This window comes from Lathyrus oleraceus, chromosome 3, assembly GCF_024323335.1.
Source record: "Lathyrus oleraceus cultivar Zhongwan6 chromosome 3, CAAS_Psat_ZW6_1.0, whole genome shotgun sequence".
NCBI classification, from domain to species: domain Eukaryota; kingdom Viridiplantae; phylum Streptophyta; class Magnoliopsida; order Fabales; family Fabaceae; genus Lathyrus; species Lathyrus oleraceus.
In genome coordinates this window covers 61,293,677-61,313,617 of record NC_066581.1, presented here as the reverse complement: position 1 = coordinate 61,313,617, position 19,941 = coordinate 61,293,677, and the positions used below count along the sequence as shown (strand labels likewise).

General features: G+C 39.8%; 3 protein-coding genes across 3 annotated transcripts; all 3 read left to right on the top strand.

Moving 5' to 3' along the window:
- Positions 1-5,125: 5,125 nt before the first annotated feature.
- Positions 5,126-6,249, top strand: LOC127128918 (GDP-fucose transporter 1). The gene has a single exon (XM_051058274.1). The coding sequence runs from the start codon at positions 5,209-5,211 to the stop codon at positions 6,247-6,249; it is 1,041 nt and encodes a 346-aa protein (XP_050914231.1). The 5' UTR covers positions 5,126-5,208.
- A 285-nt stretch (positions 6,250-6,534) lies between these two features.
- Positions 6,535-8,250, top strand: LOC127129666 (chaperonin CPN60-2, mitochondrial-like). The gene is made up of 8 exons (XM_051058811.1): positions 6,535-6,566; positions 6,664-6,688; positions 6,801-6,932; positions 7,101-7,260; positions 7,397-7,572; positions 7,695-7,790; positions 7,988-8,092; positions 8,233-8,250. Exons 1-8 carry the CDS (start codon positions 6,535-6,537, stop codon positions 8,248-8,250), a joined length of 744 nt encoding a protein of 247 aa, XP_050914768.1.
- A 180-nt stretch (positions 8,251-8,430) lies between these two features.
- LOC127128917 (pleiotropic drug resistance protein 1-like) lies at positions 8,431-10,368 on the top strand. Its single transcript, XM_051058273.1, has 5 exons — positions 8,431-8,721; positions 8,828-9,273; positions 9,350-9,521; positions 9,659-9,913; positions 9,995-10,368. The coding sequence occupies exons 1-5, from the start codon at positions 8,431-8,433 to the stop codon at positions 10,253-10,255; spliced, it is 1,425 nt and encodes a 474-aa protein (XP_050914230.1). The 3' UTR covers positions 10,256-10,368.
- Positions 10,369-19,941: the final 9,573 nt, after the last annotated feature.

Below are 19,941 nucleotides of genomic sequence, written 5' to 3'. Positions count from 1 at the left end.
GGCTGAAAGAGACACAGGAAAACAAACAGGACTGACTCGGCAGGATATCGCATCCTGGGCCTACTTAGTCTATCAGGCATAGACATCAGAGTCAAAGTAGTTCGAACTGGGGAAACAACACATGCTCGCTAGGATATCGCATCCTATGCATACGTATCTTCTCGGACGAAGAAGAATCAGAGCATTCGTAGCTCGGCTCACGCACACAGACAAAGAAACACAGGAAATCGACTGCCAATCGCTGGGCTTACGTCAAACTCCACACAAAAATGGGCAAACATGGAACCCGAACGCCAATCGCTGGACTTACATCAGCTTCCGAACCAAACACACTCACACTGGAAACCAGATGCCACTTGATGGACTTATACCGGACTCCAAGCACACAACAAGAGGATACGGAATGCCAATCGCTGGGCTTACATCCATCTCCTGACACACACAAGACAAAACAAAAACGGGCGCCCGGAGAGATCTGCTCATCTCCTGCCTACATACCTCATCTGGTATGAGGATCAGGGCGACGTAGTTCCCCTACGAAGGGACACAAGGCTGGCCTAACCAGATAACAGAGGGAGACACAACTAGGGAGACCAACTCGAGCCTAGATGTTATCATGCAAAATCATCCATAAGTCAAGGTTTCTAGCTAACTTGCACAGGAAGCAAGCCTATCCTAATCAGCTCAAACAGCAAAGCAAACAATCACAAATAGCACACACTATATACACACAAGTGGGGCTCAAACAAAGGGTTAGGCTGCAAGAGCAAGCCATCTGCATCTGGGTGATGTTAGCTCTTAACCTTGACATTGAGAGTCAAGGTGAAGCTGATGAAAGGTGAGTGAAGATGAGACTTCACAACTCTTATCCCTGGCCAGGGAGAGCTTCAGACAAGGAAGTGTGGGTCCAGAAAGTGGGAACCCTTCTACACTTATGACACTGACTCAACTGATCTTGGGTTAATGTCCACAAGGCATCAACATGTGATGTGAGCCAAGGGATGACTCAACAGAATAGCAGGAGGTGGACTACACACCTCTTGTGTCTGCCAATTGCCTTAACAAAGGTCTTTTCTTGCTTGGGGACAAAAATAAACAAGCACAAACATTGCCTCTTAAGGAGGACTTCAGACAGGTGCCTGGCCAAGTAACAGGCCAGGTCTTCCAGACTACATGGAGAAGAGATCATTATACCTCAGTACAAATGCTATCAAGCAAAGCAAAGCGAGTTCTCAAAGAACTATTAGCAACTAATGTACCTGAAATCAATCAAATACAATCAGTATACCAATCACAAAGTCAAAACAAGCAAATAAGAATCAACAGTCAACTCTATCAATCACATGTGCAAAGCACAAGCCCAAAGCAAGTGAGCTAAGCATCCTACAAAATAGAACAAGTTAGTTCATAACAATCAATCAACTTGCATTAATCTCCTTAAAGCATTTGCTTCCTAACCTGAAAAGCAAACTCAAACATGAGAAACAAGACCACTAGGACAAGCCTAGGGTCAAAAGGAGGTGAAAAATTCAAAACAGCAAGTGAAAATTATCCAAAATCAAGATCAAACAATTAAGAATCCAACCCAAGTGGTTTCACATTCATATCATTCATCATTATCATTTCATGAAGGAAAAGGCACAAAACATGCAATCTAGAACCTCAAAGGACCAAACAGAATGATCACAATCAAATCAATACCAAAACATTTCAATAAATCCTCAAAAAATTCATGATCAAACAGCATTCATAACATGTTAATCATACCAAATTTCAGCTCATTTGGACAAAGGGAAGCAAGTCAATGAAATTCAGAAAGTCAACCCAAATTCAAGCAAGCTCATACATGGCATCAAAACATGCATCCACTTCAACCAATCATAAAACAACAATCAAACATGATAAATGAATGGGACTAAAACCATGGCAAACCTCAAGATGTCTACAATACACATGCCAAATTTTAAATCCATCCAATTAATAACTAGAATTTCCCAAATCAAATACAAACATGTCTCACAAATGGTCAACAATTGGTCAAGCCGCAAATAAAATCCCAATCAAATAAGAAATGAATTCAAAAATTCCAGAAAAATTCACATACATTCTCAACATTCACACGTATCCTCATGCAAAAATCCAGCTCAATTCAAGTTCAATAAGCATAGCAAATAAAATCAAGAAGATGCACAAGGAATGGTATCACACAAATTGTAACACTCCAAAGATCCTGTCATAACTCTCAATCCAGGAACTCAAATATTATAAACCATATATCAAAATGACCAGGAATGAGTCTAGTTTAAGCACAAAAAATTTCAAGAATTTCTAATGAAGAAACAAGATTTTATGATCAAAAGAGTGAGCATGGTGCACAAAACATACATGATCAAAACCATTAGATCAAATTAAGAAACAGTCGTGCACAACTTGTGTTATCATGCCTATAAAAAACTAGATGAAAAATGGAGATGAATGCAAAAATTCCCAACCAATTTGGATCAAGAATGAATTATTTATGATTTTTTGAAGTTTGATTATGAAATGAAATAAACATTTGAAAACAAAATGAAATGAAGATGAAATTAAATCTGAAAATGGCAATTTGGTAAATACGAAGCAGCAAGAGTGAAACGCTGCGTTTCACTTTATGCAGTGGCAGCGTGTGATTGGTAGCCTGGCGTGGGAAACACGAATTTAAACATAAAGCCAGGCAAAACGGATCAAAGCATGAGCTGGAAAAGAAATTCAAACATCTTCAACGTGTTCTTCATCCAGAAATCACTCAAGAACAAAGGTTCATCAAACTCAACAAAACGCATACCATTAGAAAGATCTCATCATGCATATCAACAATCCAGCAAGCATTTATTCTAATTCTAACCATATCAACGGGATCGATCGAATTAAGTTTCACATTCAAAGGTTCAAATCAAGATATCTCATTCGATTCTTAATGGAATTCGATTCTACAAAGTGCAGTGTGCTCTATGCAATAAGATCTATCCAAAGCATATCATGATTTCAAGAATCATAGAATTCTAATTCCAACCTTGTGTGAAGTGCAGATCTTGAGTCGATGTTTTCAGGCTTCGAAATGATGAAACAGATGTGGATTGATGCTTAGGAAGATGATTGAAGTAGGTCTTTTAGCTCAACCGTGCCTCGACGATCCAAAATTCGCAACTGCCATGAACATGCTCCAAATGCAACAGTGGTGATGCTTCAAGGTTTGCCACGATTCTCCTTCAAACAGATGCTCAATCTACCTGCAAATGATGAATGGAACAAAGAGGAAGCAAAAGGAATCAAGGAATTCGATGAAAAAGTGAAAAAAAATTTGAGAGAGTTCTTGAGAGAATTGAGATGATTCTGAGTTTGGATCTGAGAAAATGAATGTGATTATGATTTCTGTTATGATTAGGAACTTTATATGATGTGCTTAATCCAATTGTTAATCACAATTAGCAAAAATGAAGTGAATTAGCAAAATGCACATGTTAAGCAAAGTGGCCAAAATGCCCTTTTTCACCAATGACCAATGGAACAGTGCAAATGCAATTGAGGCAACTCCAATTTGCTATTTAGAATGTGTTGGAAATGGTTTGGTATGGAAATTACATGTATTTTTCAAAAACACCCTTTTCCCACCAAAATACAAATTGGATCACTTGAAAAATGCCATTTTGATGTGTTGATTTTTGATGAAATGTAATGATGCATTATGAAGGTACATGTCAAATGTGACTTGCTCAAAAAAGAATCACCCAATTTGGCCTTTCCACTCAAAAGTTATGGCACTTTGAATTTCAACTTTTTCTGAAAATGATTTGATCATAACTTGCCAACCACACATGAGAAATGAGTGTTCTTGGACTTTTTGGAAAGGTGAGATCAAGATCTTCAACTTTCATGTTGGACAAAATTCCATTTGAAGCTTGTATGATGATGTAAACTTGAGGAGAAGAACTTTCCATTTTTCGCAGTTTCCAATTACAGGTCACTTGCTATTTTTGGAAACTTTTTAATCTGACCCCAAATTCTTCAACCTTGATCTTTGAAATGTCAAATGAGACTTGTATGGATATGAATGAAGCCTTTCAAACCATCTCCCACCTTCAAATCCATAAAATCAGGCACAGTTGACCACAGTTGACCATAGTTGACCTCGTAGGGTTTCAGATGAAATTCAGCCTGACTGATGACTTCTGAGCATCCAATCTTTGGCCAAACCACTTCCCAATGATCACATAATCATATGAACTTGATAAACCAACCCTAGGGCTTTGTCTCAATGGAAATGCACTTGCTTGCTTGTCTGACTGATTCTCCTGATCAGTTTGACCTAATCTTGTCTGTTGACTTGCACTTGGGCAAAGGACAATGCAGTGCTATGCAGTGGACCATGTTATGTTAATGACCTAATGTGAAAATGTATGTACAAAAGGTAGGTGCAAATTTGAGGTTCTACAATCATTATGTATATATGCATGGTTTATGTATGATGAATGCTGACAAACAAACATTTCTAACACAAACAGGTCCAATGGACAATACACAAGCATCCGGTACTACATCTCAAGAGAGAAAGCCAGGACAACAAAGATCTCTGCAGGGGAATGAGCATCAGTCATTCCAGTTGAGTAAATGATCATGGAGACTTCACCGGGAAAATTATCAAAGGGAATAATGGATCTTTGTGGGGCCCACTACGCCAAAAATGACTTTTAACAGCGCATCTTAGACAGCGCTTTTAAAAGAAAGCGCTGTCTAAGGTTAAAATTAAAATAAAACACGGAAAATGTTCCAAAAAAGTAATGAAAGCGCTGTCTAAGGGGGGGTCTTAGACAACGCTTTTAGAAAGCGCTGTCTAAGACCCCCCCTTAGACAGCGCTTTTAGAAAGCGCTTTTAAATATAGACCTTAGTCAGCGCTTTTGATAAAGCGCTGTCTAAAGTCTTTAAATTAAAAAAAAAATTAAAACCAAAAGCGCTGTCCTCTTTCCCTCTTCATTTTTCCTCTACTCATTCTGCTCCCAATTTACACTTCACTGACACACACACACAAACACCAATTTCCTCCAATCTTTCAACCCTAAAAACCCCATTTTTCTCTCTAGTGTCGGTGATCCACTTCATTTTCAAACACCATAAAAAAAAATCCCAACCAATTCACACCATTGTTGAATCCTTCAAAAAAAACCGCAACAATGTCATCATCAACCAAGCCACCGCACTACGCCACAAGCGGTTTGGTGATAGGTTACGCTCTCTGTTCAAGCTTGTTAGCGAGAATCAACAAATACGCCATCACTCAATTCAACTACCCTGGTCTCTTAACCGCTTTACAGTACCTCACTTCAGCTCTCGGCGTTTACCTTTTCGGAAAATTAGGGTTTCTTCATCACGATCCTTTCACCATTCCGATCGCCAAGAAATTCTTCCCTGCCGCACTCGTTTTCTTCCTCGCTATCTTCACCAACACGAATCTACTCCGTCACGCTAACGTTGATACCTTCATTGTTTTCAGATCTCTTACCCCTCTTCTTGTTGCTCTCGCTGATACCGCTTTTCGAGGTCAACCTTCGCCTTCTAACCTTACTTTTTTCTCGCTTGTTGTTATTCTTGCTGGTGCCGTTGGTTATGTTGCTACCGATTCGGGTTTTACTCTTACCGCTTATTCATGGGCTTTTGCTTATTTGGTTACGATTACTACTGAGATGGTTTATATCAAGCATATGGTTATGAGTCTTGGGTTGAATACTTGGGGTTTTGTTCTTTATAACAATGTCTTGTCTTTAATGATTGCTCCTTTCTTTTGGTTTCTAACTGGAGAGAATTTTGAGGTTTCGAATGCGATTAATTCGAGTACCGGGAGTTTGTTTGAGATGAATGCGTTTCTTGCGGTTTCTTTGTCTTGTGTGTTTGGTTTGCTTATCAGTTTCTTTGGATTTGCTGCGAGAAAAGCGGTTTCGACTACTGCTTTTACGGTTACTGGGGTTGTGAATAAGTTTCTCACGGTGGCTATTAATGTGACGATTTGGGATAAGCATGCTAGTCCTGCTGGTCTGGTTTGTTTGCTTTTTACTATAATTGGGGGAGTTCTTTATCAGCAATCGGTTACTGGGAATGGTTCGCAACAACGGGATGCGGTGGTGGTGACTAAGCAGAGTGATATTGAAAGTAATCTTGTTGGTGATGGTGATTTTGAAGATGAGAGTGAAGTAAAGGGTAAACTTGCTTCTTTATGAGTATTTTGTGTTGTTATTTGTTTTTAGTTTAGTACTTGACTTGGTGTTTAAGCTGTAATGAACTATGAATGTTGTCTTTTATTAACAACATTCGGAAAATTTTATATAGCTTGAGGTATTATTTTCATAATGATTTGAAATCTAGGTATTATTTTAACAACATTCGGAGAATGTTGAGAAATAACTCTGCATTGTTCTTCATTTCTTAACTCTTTCTGCAATTTCTCCACTGCTTAATTTTCATAGTTCAAACCTCCCTTGCCTCCAAAGCTAGGTAAGTCATCAATGGCATTGTGTATTGTGATGGATCCTGCCACGTTGATTCATGATTTACTACTTGTGCATACTCTCTGATTGAATTTCCAATTATTTTGGATGATTCTGACTGTTAAATTATTGTTCTTTTCGATGCAGAATTGCTAGGACCAGCACTCATCAGGTGAAACACTGTTATTTAATAGCATTTGTTATTTTTTTCTGTTGATTTTTTTTTTGTGATTTTATCCCTTTAATCCTTAATATCTGTTTTTTGTTTTGTTTGTGTTGGATAGATTGGAAGTAGGGTGGCATGGAGCAGAAATTATGCGGCGAAAGAGATCAAGTTTGGCGTTGATGCTCGTGCTTTGATGCTTAAGGGTGTTGAAGAGCTTGCTGAGGCAGTTAAAGTAACCATGGGTCCCAAGGTAACTAAGCAAATCTTCCTTTGATTCAATCATCACACACATTTATTCATTAAGCACTAGTTTTGTTTGTAGCAATGGAAGATAATAGATATCATGTTATACAATATTGACCCATTATTTATTTGGTGCTGATTGTGATTCTTAAAGTTAGGCTTTACGTGTTTGTAGGGACGTAATGTTGTGATTGAGCAAAGTTTTGGTGCCCCTAAAGTGACTAAAGACGGAGTCACTGTTGCTAAGAGCATTGAGTTCAAGGATAAAGTCAAGAATATTGGTGCCAGTCTTGTAAAGCAGGTTGCAAATGCTACCAATGATGTTGCTGGTGATGGTAAGCTGTTATGTCCATGATAGATTATACTTTTTAGTTGTTCCTCAGCATTGATTCAGTTTTATAATTGTTAGAAATTAAATTTAAATACTGTCACATTGGACAAGCTGATGTTGAATGGTCTAAATTTTGGCAGGAACCACTTGTGCTACAGTTCTTACCCGGGCAATATTTGCGGAAGGGTGCAAATCAGTTGCAGCTGGAATGAATGCAATGGACTTGAGGCGAGGTATAAATATGGCTGTTGATGCTGTCGTAACAAGCTTGAAAAGCAGAGCACGGATGATTAGCACTTCGGAAGAAATAGCTCAGGTCAGTATATCAAATATTTAGAGCTAATAATAAGCATATTCCAAGAAAGTGGAGAAAGTGGAGAAAGTGGAGAAAGTGGAGCTAATAATAGCACTTTTGTATTTTTATTATTGCAATGATAGGTTGGGACAATATCTGCCAATGGAGAGAGAGAAATTGGTGGGTTAATTGCAAAGGCCATGGAGAAAGTTGGCAAAGAAGGTGTAATCACAATTGCAGTAAGTTGTTATATGCTCATCGTGCATAAATAATCATTTATCTAGGTTTTATTTGTTTTATGGATTTGGGAGCATACTGTTATTCATGCAGTGTTTTTATTTCCTTTTTCCCCTTTATCCTCCAATGGGGTTCATACTTCGGCATGTATGCCATGCACTTTGTGATATGCTGGGATATAACTTTTGAGCTGTTTCAGGATGGCAAGACATTGCTCAATGAGTTGGAAGTTGTTGAAGGAATGAAGCTTGACAGAGGCTATATTTCTCCGTATTTCATTACAAACCAGAAGAACCAGAAATGTGTATGTTCTATATCATTGCCTCTACACAGCATCATTAGAAGTATTTGCATATAATACTTTCTAGCAAGCTTGTTAGTCCCACCCTGTCTTCCATTTTTGCTCTGTTATACATATATCTGTTTTCTGGATTGGATTTGTAGCTTGTTTTTAACGTGTAGGCTATTTTCCAACTGTTTCTTTTTTTTCTTAACATGAGTCATTGCTCTACTCGGCATGGCTTCGCTTACCAGCCGAAGTTGATTACAATACAAGAAAGGTTCGTATTTAAAGCTTGGGACACTTTGCGATTTTCTTTTATACTTGATTCATTAATCGAGATATCTGATAAATGGTTGTAGATGTTCATTGAGGAAGTAATGGAACTAGTGGAGGTCAATCCATTGAGAAACTCTTTGGTTGGTTTGCCTGGCGTGAACGGTCTTTCAACCGAACAACGTAAGAGGCTAACTATAGCAGTTGAGTTAGTTGCCAACCCTTCCATAATTTTCATGGATGAGCCTACATCTGGTTTAGATGCTAGAGCTGCTGCAATTGTTATGCGAACCGTTAGAAACACAGTTGACACAGGAAGAACAGTTGTTTGCACCATTCATCAACCAAGTATCGACATATTCGAAGCTTTTGACGAGGTAAGAAATGATTTCGATAAAAAAAACAAGTGTTTTCTGATTCTTCATCTTCTAGACTTGAAAATTGAAATGACATATCTTATCATACATATATGATTTCTTTTAGTTATTCCTGATGAAGCGCGGAGGACAAGAAGTATACGTTGGGCCGTTGGGTCGTCATTCGAGTCAACTGATCAAGTATTTTGAGAGCATTGAAGGGGTTAGTAAAATCAAAGATGGCTATAATCCAGCAACATGGATGTTGGAAGTTACGAGTTCGGCGCAAGAACTTACTTTAGGTGTTGATTTTAATGATACATACAAAAACTCTGAGTTGTTTAGGAGAAACAAGCAACTTATAGAAGAATTAGGCAAACCTGCTTATGGTTCAAAGGATCTTCATTTCTCCACCCAATACTCACAGTCATTTTCGGTCCAATGCTTGGCTTGCTTATGGAAACAACATTGGTCGTATTGGCGCAATCCGCCATATACTGCTGTGAGGTTCTTCTTCACTACTTTCATAGGCTTGATGTTTGGAACAATATTCTGGGATCTTGGCAGGAAATAGTAAGTGAAACTTCAATTATTAATCTGTTTTTCTTTCCAAGTTGAACAAATTCTAACCTCTTTTGTTGATTTTCAGCTCAAATAGACAAGATCTGTTTAATGCGTTCGGTTCGATGTATACTGCTGTTCTCTTCCTTGGGGTCCAGAATTCATCGGCTGTACAACCCGTGGTAGCCGTTGAAAGATCTGTCTTCTATAGAGATAGAGCTGCTGGAATGTATTCTGCCTTGCCCTATGCATTCGCACAGGTAAAAAAAATCTCAACCTGAGCCGTCGTAAGTTTTTGGAAGCCCTGTGTAAGCTAGTCACGCTTCAAACTAGACAAAAGAACTAGTGACCCTATTTCACCATGATGTTTCATAGAATTCACTTTCTTTTGTGACAGGTTATAATAGAACTACCTTATGTTTTTATCCAAGCTATATCATATGGTGTGATAGTTTATGCGATGACTGGATTTGATTGGACTCTAGAGAAATTCTTTTGGTACATATTTTTCATGTACTTTACATTGTGCTACTTCACCTTCTATGGAATGATGGCAGTAGCAATAACTCCAAATCACCATGTCGCGTCAATCGTGGCTTCTGCATTCTATGCGATTTGGAATCTCTTTTCAGGATTCGTCGTTCCACGACCGGTAAGTGTAACACGGATGACCAACCTTAAATGTATTTATTTGATGTACATACAATGTTCTAAGTTTTTACGACGATGACAGATGATTCCGGTGTGGTGGAGATGGTACTATTGGGCATGTCCTGTGGCTTGGACTATATATGGATTGATAGCATCACAATTTGGAGATATAAACATCATGATGGAATCAGAAAATGAAACAGTTCAAGAATTCATAACAAGTTACTTTGGTATCAAGCATGATTTCATAGGTGTTTGTGCAGCTGTTGTTGTTGGGACAGGAGTGCTCTTTGCATGTATTTTTGCTGTCTCAATCAAACTCTTCAACTTCCAAAGACGGTAGATTAGGCGCCAATTTTGATGGATTCTCTTCACTTTCAAATTTTTGTACATGATTACTATGTATATTTATACTCTTCTCGTTCATTTTAAATATTATCTAACGGAGAATTTTTAATATAATCCTTATCGATGTTTCTGAATATTTTTAAAATGTATGAACGATTATTTATCTTAAAAAATTGACGTCAAATATAATATTTATTAGTTTTTTTGTGTGCTTATTTTCAAAATAATGTAACATAAAATAGTAAAAATAACTAAAATAAAATTTTCGTATACCTTAGACAGCGCTTTTGTAAAAAGCGCTGTCTAAGGGGGGGATTAGAAAGCGCTTTAGGCAAAAGCGCTGTCTAAGGGGGGGGGGGGGGGGCTAAGACAGCGCTTTTTGAAAAGCGCTGTCTAAGGTATACCTAAAAAAATTAAAATAGGAGGGTCTTAGAAAGCGCTTTTGGCCAAAGCGCTGTCTAAGGGGGTGGGGCTTAGACAGCGCTTTTGAAAAAAACGCTGTCTAAGGTATATCTAAAAAATTTAAAATAAGAGGGTCTTATAAAGCGCTTTTGGCCAAAGCGCTGTCTAAGGGGGGGGGGGCTTAGACAGCGCTTTTAAGATTTAAAAAAGCGCTGTCTAAACCTTTAGCAGCGGAGGTTTAGACAGCGCTTTAAAGCGCTGTCTAAGGCTAAAAAAAGCGCTGTCTAAGGTTTAACCAACCAGCAACTTCCAAGGTTTAACCAAACTAAGAGCTCTCACATGCTGAGGAGAAAGAGGCTGAATACCTTTACCACACACTCTTCTCGGGAGAGGAAACCACAAAAAAGCTCCGGAGGAAGAGGATACCAATATGCCAGAAAAATGAACAAATGTCTCACCCTGTCGAGAATCCTACCATCCTTGGGAGAGCACTGAAGACATCCCAGTATCCTTTCATCATTGTGAATGTTCACTTTGTTTAAAAACTAATTATGAACAATTTAATTATTTGAAAACAATGATATTTCTAAATTAAAACATGCAAAACATTTGTTGAATAGAAACAAATAAGAGTGCAAATAATTGGATAAAGGCTCAAAATTTATTTGATGGAATGGTAGTCTGCAAATGGCAAGACTCCATGGATCTTTACAAATTTGAAGTTGGTGACATATGTTGGAAAAGGGCTACATTGAACATAATGACCATTTCTCCACCAACTATGAATCCGATGTATTTGAAGCTTTGGTTGATGATGACTGAGCGGGAATCTCTGACGGATGACAATTTGTAGAACAAAGTCTTGTCGGGATGCAGTTACTTGCCAAATCCCTATTTTTTGCCTAGATTGCCCCAGGGTGAGGTACTCAATCTAGCGGGATATATATATTCAATTTTTTATGTCTATAATTTTTTCCTGGATCGCCCTTTCGGGTTTTCAATCCACCGAGACGCTCATTTTTTCCTAAGCCTCCCTTTCGGGTTTTCAACTTAGCGAGCTATTTTATTTTTATTTTTAGGCGAAGTATTTCTTGACTGCATCTGAATTCACAGGACGAGTGAAATCCTCCCCATCCATAGTTGTAAGTATCAATGCACCGCCTGAAAAGGCTCTCTTAACAACATATGGGCCTTCATAGTTTGGAGTCCACTTGCCGCTGGAATCGGGAGCGAAAGACAAGAATTTCTTGAGCACAAGGTCACCTTCTCGGAACACACGAGGCTTGACCTTCTTATCAAAGGCTTTCTTCATCCTTTGCAGATATAACTGACCATGGCACATGGCAGTCAATCTCTTCTCTTCTATCAAATTCAGCTGGTCATAACGACTTTGAACCCATTCGGCCTCAGTCAACTTGGCTTCCATCAAAACTCTCATTGATGGGATCTCCACCTCTACTGGGAGCACAACCTCCACGCCATAAACGAGAGAGAAAGGGGTTGCCCCTGTTGAAGTGCGGACAAAAGTACGATATCCATGTAAGGCTAATGGCAGCATCTCATGCCAATCTTTGTACGTAACAACCATCTTCTGTATAATTTTCTCGATATTCTTATTAGCAGCTTCAACAACCCCATTCATCTTGGGTCTGTAAGGAAAAGAATTATGATGTGCGATCTTGAACTCGCTACACAGCTCTTTCATCATTTTGTTGTTCAAGTTTGATCCATTATCAGTAATGATCTTATCTGGCACACCATACCCGCATATGAGTTGATTCTTGATAAATTTCACGACCACCTGCCTGGTCACATTTGCATATGACTCCGCTTCAACCCATTTGGTGAAGTAATCAATTGCTACGAGAATAAATCTGTGACCGTTGGACGCTTTTGGCTCTATCATGCCAATCATGTCGATTCCCCACATAGAGAAAGGTCATGGTGATGAAATCAAATTCAAAAGTGTCGGAGGAATATGAATCTTATTCGCATAGATCTGACACTTATGGCATTTCTTCACATATTTGCAGCAGTCAGACTTCGTTGTCAGCCAATAGTAGCCTGCTCTCAACATCTTTCTAGCCATAGCATGTCTATTGGAATGTGTACCAAATGAACCCTCATGGACCTCAGTCATTAATAGGTGTGCTTCGTGTCTATCCATGCATCTGAGCAGCACCGTATCAAAATTTCTCTTATAAAGCACATCGTCATTGAGGTAGAAACTTCCTGACAATCTCCTCAAAGTTTTCCTATCTTTCACAGATTCCCCAGACAGGTAAATCTGGCTCTGAAGGAAACACTTGATATCATAATACCACGGCTTATCATCTTGTACCTCCTCTACTGCAAATACATGAGTTGGTCTGTCCAAGCGCATTACAGTGATATTGGGAACTTCATTCCAAAGTCTAACCACAATCATTGAAGCAAGTGTAGCGAGAGCGTCTGCCATTCGATTCTCATCTCGAGAAATATGATAGGAATCAACCTCAGTAAAGAACGTTGAAATCCTCCTCGCATAATCCCTATATGGAATGAGGCCGGGCTGATTCATTTCCCATTCACCCTTAATCTGATTAACAACGAGGGCCGAATCACCATAAACATCAAGATGCTTGATCTTAAGATCAATGCACTCCTCTAATCCCATAATACAGGCCTCATATTCAGCCATATTGTTCGTGCATTTGAAAGTTAGCCTTGCTGTAAAAGGAAAATGTGTGCCATGAGGAGTAATAATCACTACCCCAATACCATTTCCATACTGATTTACAGCGCCATCAAACACCATACTCCATCTGGAACCAGGCTCTGGCCCTTCATCGAGTGTGGGCTCATCGCAATCTTTCATTTTTAAATACAGAATCTCTTCTTCTAGGAAGTCATACTGAACTGACTGATAATCTTCGATCGGTTGATGTGCCAAGTGGTCTTCCAAAATACTACCTTTTATCGCCTTCTGAGCTCGATACTCAATGTCATATTCAGATAACAACATCTGCCAACGGGAAATCCTCCGTGTTAAAGCAGGCTTCTCAAAGATATACTTGATTGGATCCATTTTGGATATCAACCAAGTCGTATGATTCAACATATACTGGCGTAAGCGCTTAGCAGCCCAAGCTAAAGCACAACATGTCTTCTCAAGCATTGAGTATCGAGACTCACAATCAGTAAACTTCTTACTCAAGTAGTAGATGGCATACTCTTTCTTTCCTGATTCGTCCTGCTGACCAAGGACTCAACCCATTGAGTCTTCAAGAACTGTCAGATACATAATCAATGGTCTCCCTTCAACAGGAAGAGACAGAATCGGAGGTTCATACAAATACTCTTTAATGCTGTCAAAAGCCTTTTGGCAATCCTTGGTCCAATCATGAGACTGATCTTTCTGGAGGAGTTTGAATATTGGTGCACACGTGGCAGTCATGTGGGATATGAATCTGGAAATATAATTCAAGCGGTCAAGAAAACCTCGGACTTGCTTCTCAATTTTGGGCGCATGCATCTCTTGTATTGCTTTGACCTTTACAGGATCAACCTCAATACCACTTTCACTAACGATAAAGCCCAATAGCTTGCCGGAACGGACTCCAAATGTACACTTGTTGGGATTCAGACGAAGCTTGTACTTCCTCAAACGCTGAAAAAGCTTCAACAAGTGCTCTACATGCTCAACTTCGGTTCTTGACTTTGCGATCATATCATCAACATATACCTCGATCTCCTTATGCATCATATCATGAAACAAGGTAGTCATAGCTCGTTGATACGTGGCTCCAGCGTTCTTCAAACCGAAGGGCATCACTCGATAACAGAATGTTCCCCAAGGTGTGATGAATGTTGTCTTCTCCATGTCCTCGAGTGCCTTTTTGATTTGATTATATCCGGAAAATCCTTTCATAAATGAGAAGACCTTGAATTTAGCTGTATTATCTACCAACATATCTATATATGGTAGAGGGAAATCATCTTTCGGGCTAGCTTTATTCAAGTCTCTATAGTCCACACACATCCAGACTTTTCCATCTTTCTTAGGCACGGGCACAATATTGGCCACCCATTGAGGATATGTAGAAGTCACCAAAAACCCCACATCAATTTGCTTCTGAACTTCCTCCTTGATTTTTACTACCATATCGGGATGAGTTCTTCTGAGCTTCTGCTTCACAGGCACGCACTCAGGCTTCATAGGTAGGAAATGTTGCACGATATCAGTATCTAAACCAGGCATGTCTTCATATGACCAGGCAAATACGTCAACATATTCTCGTAGCAACTCAATCAATTCCTTCTTAACAGATTCTTCTAGAAGTGCCCCAATCTTCACTTCTCGCACACAATCTCCAGACCCCAAGTTGACTGTTTCCAGATTCTCAAGATGCGGCTGAATGATCTTCTCTTCATGCTCAAGTAGACGGGTAATCTCGTCAGGAATCTCTTCAACATCATCTTCTTCCGCCTTAAATACATGGAATAAAGTTGGGAGATGGTGTTGGATCATTATGTTCAATGGGTTTGATTAACCTGCATAATGATTTTGGATATAAAAGAAACTTTAGAATTCAACCAAGGCAAATCATTATGCAGATGAAAAGATTGATTTTATTCTTATTTTTAGGGTTTTATGTGATCACCAATTTCATGCAAAAGCAAAAAGGGAAAATAATTGGAAAAACAAACATTTAACATGAATTTATTGAATGAAAACATCATTGTATTTATGCGCCGACAATGTCATCACTTCTCCTTTTGGCATGGGAGAAGGGGTTTTTAAACATAATGAACATTACTTTGACTTATGGATAACTGTCGGAATATCAACAGCGACCCAATTATTGCAGATCCCTCCAGGGATGATGAAATTGCCAGAATCCTCTTCGTTCTCTTCCAAAATGGCAGCAACCTCTTCGTCTTGACCGATGTGGATAAATCCACCACTCTTGAACAAACCTTGCTTGTTGAAGACCCCAGAAGAATAGCCTATGCCAACCCGGGATTTATTGTCTTCCAACTCAATCATTTGCCCCAAACCGGCAGTTGCACAATGCTCAATGGCCAACTTTGCATCTTTATAGGAAGCAAATGAAAGAGTTCCCTTCTTAATAGGTTCAGCAATAGATAAAGCTTGGAACGAAGTTCCGACTTCATCCACAGCATCTATATAAGAGAAGGAAGACAAATGGCTTACCAGGAGAGCCTTTTCTCCCCCTACCACCACCAGCTTCTTATTCTTCACAAATTTCAGTTTCTGGTGTAAGGTGGATGTCACGGCGCCAGCCTCGTGAATCCATGGTCTGCCTAGGAGACAGCTATACGATAGGTGAATGTCCATAACCTGGAAGGTAATCTGGAAATCGCTTGGTCCGATTTTGACTGGGAGATCAACCTCACCAATCACAGTTTTGCGAGACCCATCGAAAGCCTTCACAACTACTCCACTCTGCCTCATGGGAGGCCTCTGATATGATAATTTCGCAAGAGTGGTCTTCGGCAATACATTCAATGATGACCCAGTGTCCACCAACACATTGGACATGGCATCATCTTTGCAACTCATAAAAATGTGTAATGCCAAGTTGTGGACTCTTCCCTCATCAGGGAGATCAGCGTCACAAAAACTCAAATTGTTACAAGCGGTGATGTTTGCAACAATATTGTCAAATTGTTCTATCGTGACATCATGATCCATATATGCCACATCCAACACCTTCTGCAGAGCCTCTCGGTGTGGTTCTGAATTCAATAGCAATGATAACACACATATTTTGGATGGTGTTTGTAGAAGCTGATCTACCACGTTGTACTCACTTCTCTTGATGAGCCTCAACATCTCATCACAATCTTCTCTCGTATTGCCACTCGGGCCAACAGAAGCAGGAGTTCTCAATGTAGAGGAGGGCTTAGCAACAAGTGCCGGATTCTGAGCGCTCACAGCATTCCCAATTGGGTGTTCAACAAAACCAGTATCGACACTTCCTCGAGCATCAACTTGAGGCTTCAGCAGAGCCGAAAAAATACGACCGCTATGGGTCAAACCGCTGACGTCGGCAATATTAACGAAAGATGAAGAGGGCAGGAACACCTTTTTCCCATTTTCCACTTCTACAACATTGTAGCGATAAGGGACCGCCTTCTCAAAAGAGTACGGTACAGGGCCGGCTGGCTTGATAGTCAGAGCAGGCGAAACCTTCTGCTTTCTACCATCATACTTGATGACAACAGGCTCAGGTATCCGGAATACCGGAGAAATTACGTTGACTTGAATAACATCTTCGTCAACATTTCTGTTTTGAGGGATCTCAATGACTCCCTCATCCAGCATCTCCTGGACATCCTTGCGCACCTGGTGATAACCTCTCTGATTGACAGAACAGACTCGACATCTATCGTGGTCATGCTCATAATGGCTATAGTCACACAGCAAGCGATGCATCTCAACCAGCGATAGTCGAATATGACTGACATATTTGACTTTATACTTGCCAGGACAACCCTGGACCATATTGACAGATTTCCCATGCTCGGGCAATGGGTTCTTCTTCACATTCGGACCTACGTCCTCGAAAAACAAAATCCCACTTCTCACAAGGTCTTGCACCTTGTTCTTTAAGGGATAGCAATTCTCCATGTCATGTCCGGGAGCACTGGAATGATATATGCAGTGAAGCTCAGGCTTGTACCACCACTGGGGGTTAGCAGGTACAACGGGAGGGTCTCGTGGAGTGATTAACTTTATATCAATCAAAGATGGATAGAGTTCAGCATAAGTCATCGGGATTGGATCAAAGGTGACCCTCTTCCTCTCGTAGCTGGTGTTGGCATTGTTGTTATTGTTTCGAGGCTGGTAGGCCTGTTGTTGCGGACGCTGCTGTTGTTGCTGATATTGCTGAGCTTGTGGTTGCTGATAATGCTGGGCTTCCCTGAAAACAGGTGTTATATGAGCCACCTGATGTTGGTTGTTGACTGGGCGAGCAATCTTCCTCCTCACAGAGGGTCTTCTCTTGACATGGGAAGACACATCATGTGCCTCTCCCTCCTTCTTCTTTGCAAAGCTTCCATATCTTTTTGCTGAAGAGCCTTCCTCTCGAGTCAAACGTCCTTCACGAACCCCCTCTTCCAGTCTCATTCCCATATTCACCATCTCAGTGAAGTCTGAGGGAGCACTGGCTATCATTCTCTCATAATAAAACAAACTCAAGGTCTTCAAAAAGATCCTGGTCATCTCTTTCTCCTCAAGGGGAGGCACTATCTGAGCTGCCAACTAGCGCCACCTCTGGGCGTATTCTTTGAAGGTCTCTTTCTCTTTCTGGGACATTGCCCTTAGCTGGTCCCTATCAGGAGCCATATCCATATTGTATTTATATTGCTTGACGAAGGCCTCGCCAAGATCATTGAAAGAGCGGATGTTCGAACTTTCCAAACCCATGTACCACCGGAGAGCGGCACCGGACAGACTGTCCTAGAAATAATGGATGAGCAGTTGGTCATTATCAGTTTGCGTCGATATCTTGCGAGCATACATCACAAGATGGCTGAGAGGGTATGTGTTTCCCTTATACTTCTCAAAGTCAGGTACTTTGAATTTAATAGGGATCTTCACGTTGGGCACAAGGTGTAGCGGTGTATTCGTCAGTTTATGATTTATTGATTAAATCAAAAGCAAAGCATACAATGAATCGAGTCGCCACCGCACTTCTATTTATCCAAAGGAATGGCTAGAAAGCGAACAAAAGTCTAAGAAGTTTTACACATAGAAAACGAATAAAAGGTCAGAGATCTGGGTAAGGGGGTAATTATGTTGTGGGAAGGTGTTAGGCACCCACAACATCCTTAGTACTCTAAGGGAACCCTTTTCACAACTTGTTGTATCAATTATTTGTTTATGAAATATTTATTGTGCAAACATTGATTGGGAGGATGAGAAAAGAATATACAATTTTTATTATTTTTGTGTTTGGATGGATGAAACCCATTGCCTACGTACCTTTTCATGAAAGATAAGGATCAAAACGCCGTAGTTCGGCTAAAAGATTTCCAAAAGATGAGTGGATTGATTTTAAACAAAATCCCTAAGGTCTTTCGTTATCCACGGGAGAAAACTCAACCTATACAACCACAAGTCCACCATGTGAGAAAAGCTTCAACTTGCTAGTGAGGGACCACGCCCTATAATAAGCAAGGAAGTCTTACAATTCAATCACTAAGGACAAAAGGTGAGATTCACATCAACCACTAAGATAACTAAGATCTATGGCTAATGTATGAAAACTTGATTAAAGAATGGACAAAGCCACAAAAACAATTGAATGAGTGGAATTAGTCAATTAGAATTATTCACAAAAAGAAGTCAAAGTATGACATTAGATTCAATTCAGAAGAAGTATTGTGAAAATGAAGTTTGAAAAAATCAGAGGCTTAAGGCCTAGGTTTCTAGTTTGGAAACAGATGAAAATGTTTGCACAAAGTTTTCTGGTTTGGGTTAACATGCAAATGGAGGTTGTAAGGAAACAAAAGGTAGGGAATGAGGAGTAAAACTTCTTAGGAGTTCACCTCTTGAAATCATATGTAAATGATCCAAGTGATTCCTTTGGAATAGGCAACAAGCAAAGCAAATGAGCAAGGTTCAAAAATAAAACTGGAAATGGAATGCCAATAAATGGTCTTACATCCAACTCCGAAAACAAATGAAATAGGAAACAAGTTGCCAATCAATGGTCTTATACCTGACTCTACAAAATAATCACAGGAAACAGATAGCCAATCAATGGTCTTACATCTGACTCCTCACAAGACAAAATAAAATAGGAAATGGAGTGCCAATCAATGGTCTTATGTCCACCTCCACAAAACAAAGATGGAAACCAGATGCCAATCAATGGACTTACACTAGCCTCACAAAGCAAAGAAAATAAATGCAATAAGCAAGAGGAAACAAGTTGCCAATAAATGGTCTTACACTCGACTCCTAGGAAATGGAAAGCCAATCAATGGTCCTAGTTCCAACTCCTACCAGATCACAGGAAACAAATGCCAATAACTGGACTTACAATTGACTCCTCAATGGACAACCAACATGTCACAAAGTATGAACAATGATCATGAAATGATATACAATTAATGCTCAAAGATGAAAACAATGCACCGAGGCACACACAAACAATTATGCACAGACGGCCAAACAAGCCAACAAGAAGTCAATTAGCACACACTATACACAAGCAATGGGCTCAAACAAGGTTGGGCTTTAGTCAAGGGGTCATATCGACCTTG

Bases quoted from the DNA above. Each gene is read 5' to 3' on its own strand.
- LOC127128918 (XM_051058274.1), top strand. From the start codon at position 5,209: ATGTCATCATCAACCAAGCCACCGCACTACGCCACAAGCGGTTTGGTG.
- LOC127129666 (XM_051058811.1), top strand. From the start codon at position 6,535: ATGGCATTGTGTATTGTGATGGATCCTGCCAC. The intron at 6,567-6,663 runs GTTGATTCATGA...TTTTCGATGCAG, and splicing joins ATTGTGATGGATCCTGCCAC to AATTGCTAGGACCAGCACTC. The intron at 7,791-7,987 runs GTAAGTTGTTAT...GAGCTGTTTCAG, and splicing joins AAGGTGTAATCACAATTGCA to GATGGCAAGACATTGCTCAA.
- LOC127128917 (XM_051058273.1), top strand. From the start codon at position 8,431: ATGTTCATTGAGGAAGTAATGGAACTAGTGGAGGTCAATCCATTGAGA. The intron at 9,274-9,349 runs GTAAGTGAAACT...GTTGATTTTCAG, and splicing joins TGGGATCTTGGCAGGAAATA to CTCAAATAGACAAGATCTGT. The intron at 9,914-9,994 runs GTAAGTGTAACA...CGACGATGACAG, and splicing joins GATTCGTCGTTCCACGACCG to ATGATTCCGGTGTGGTGGAG.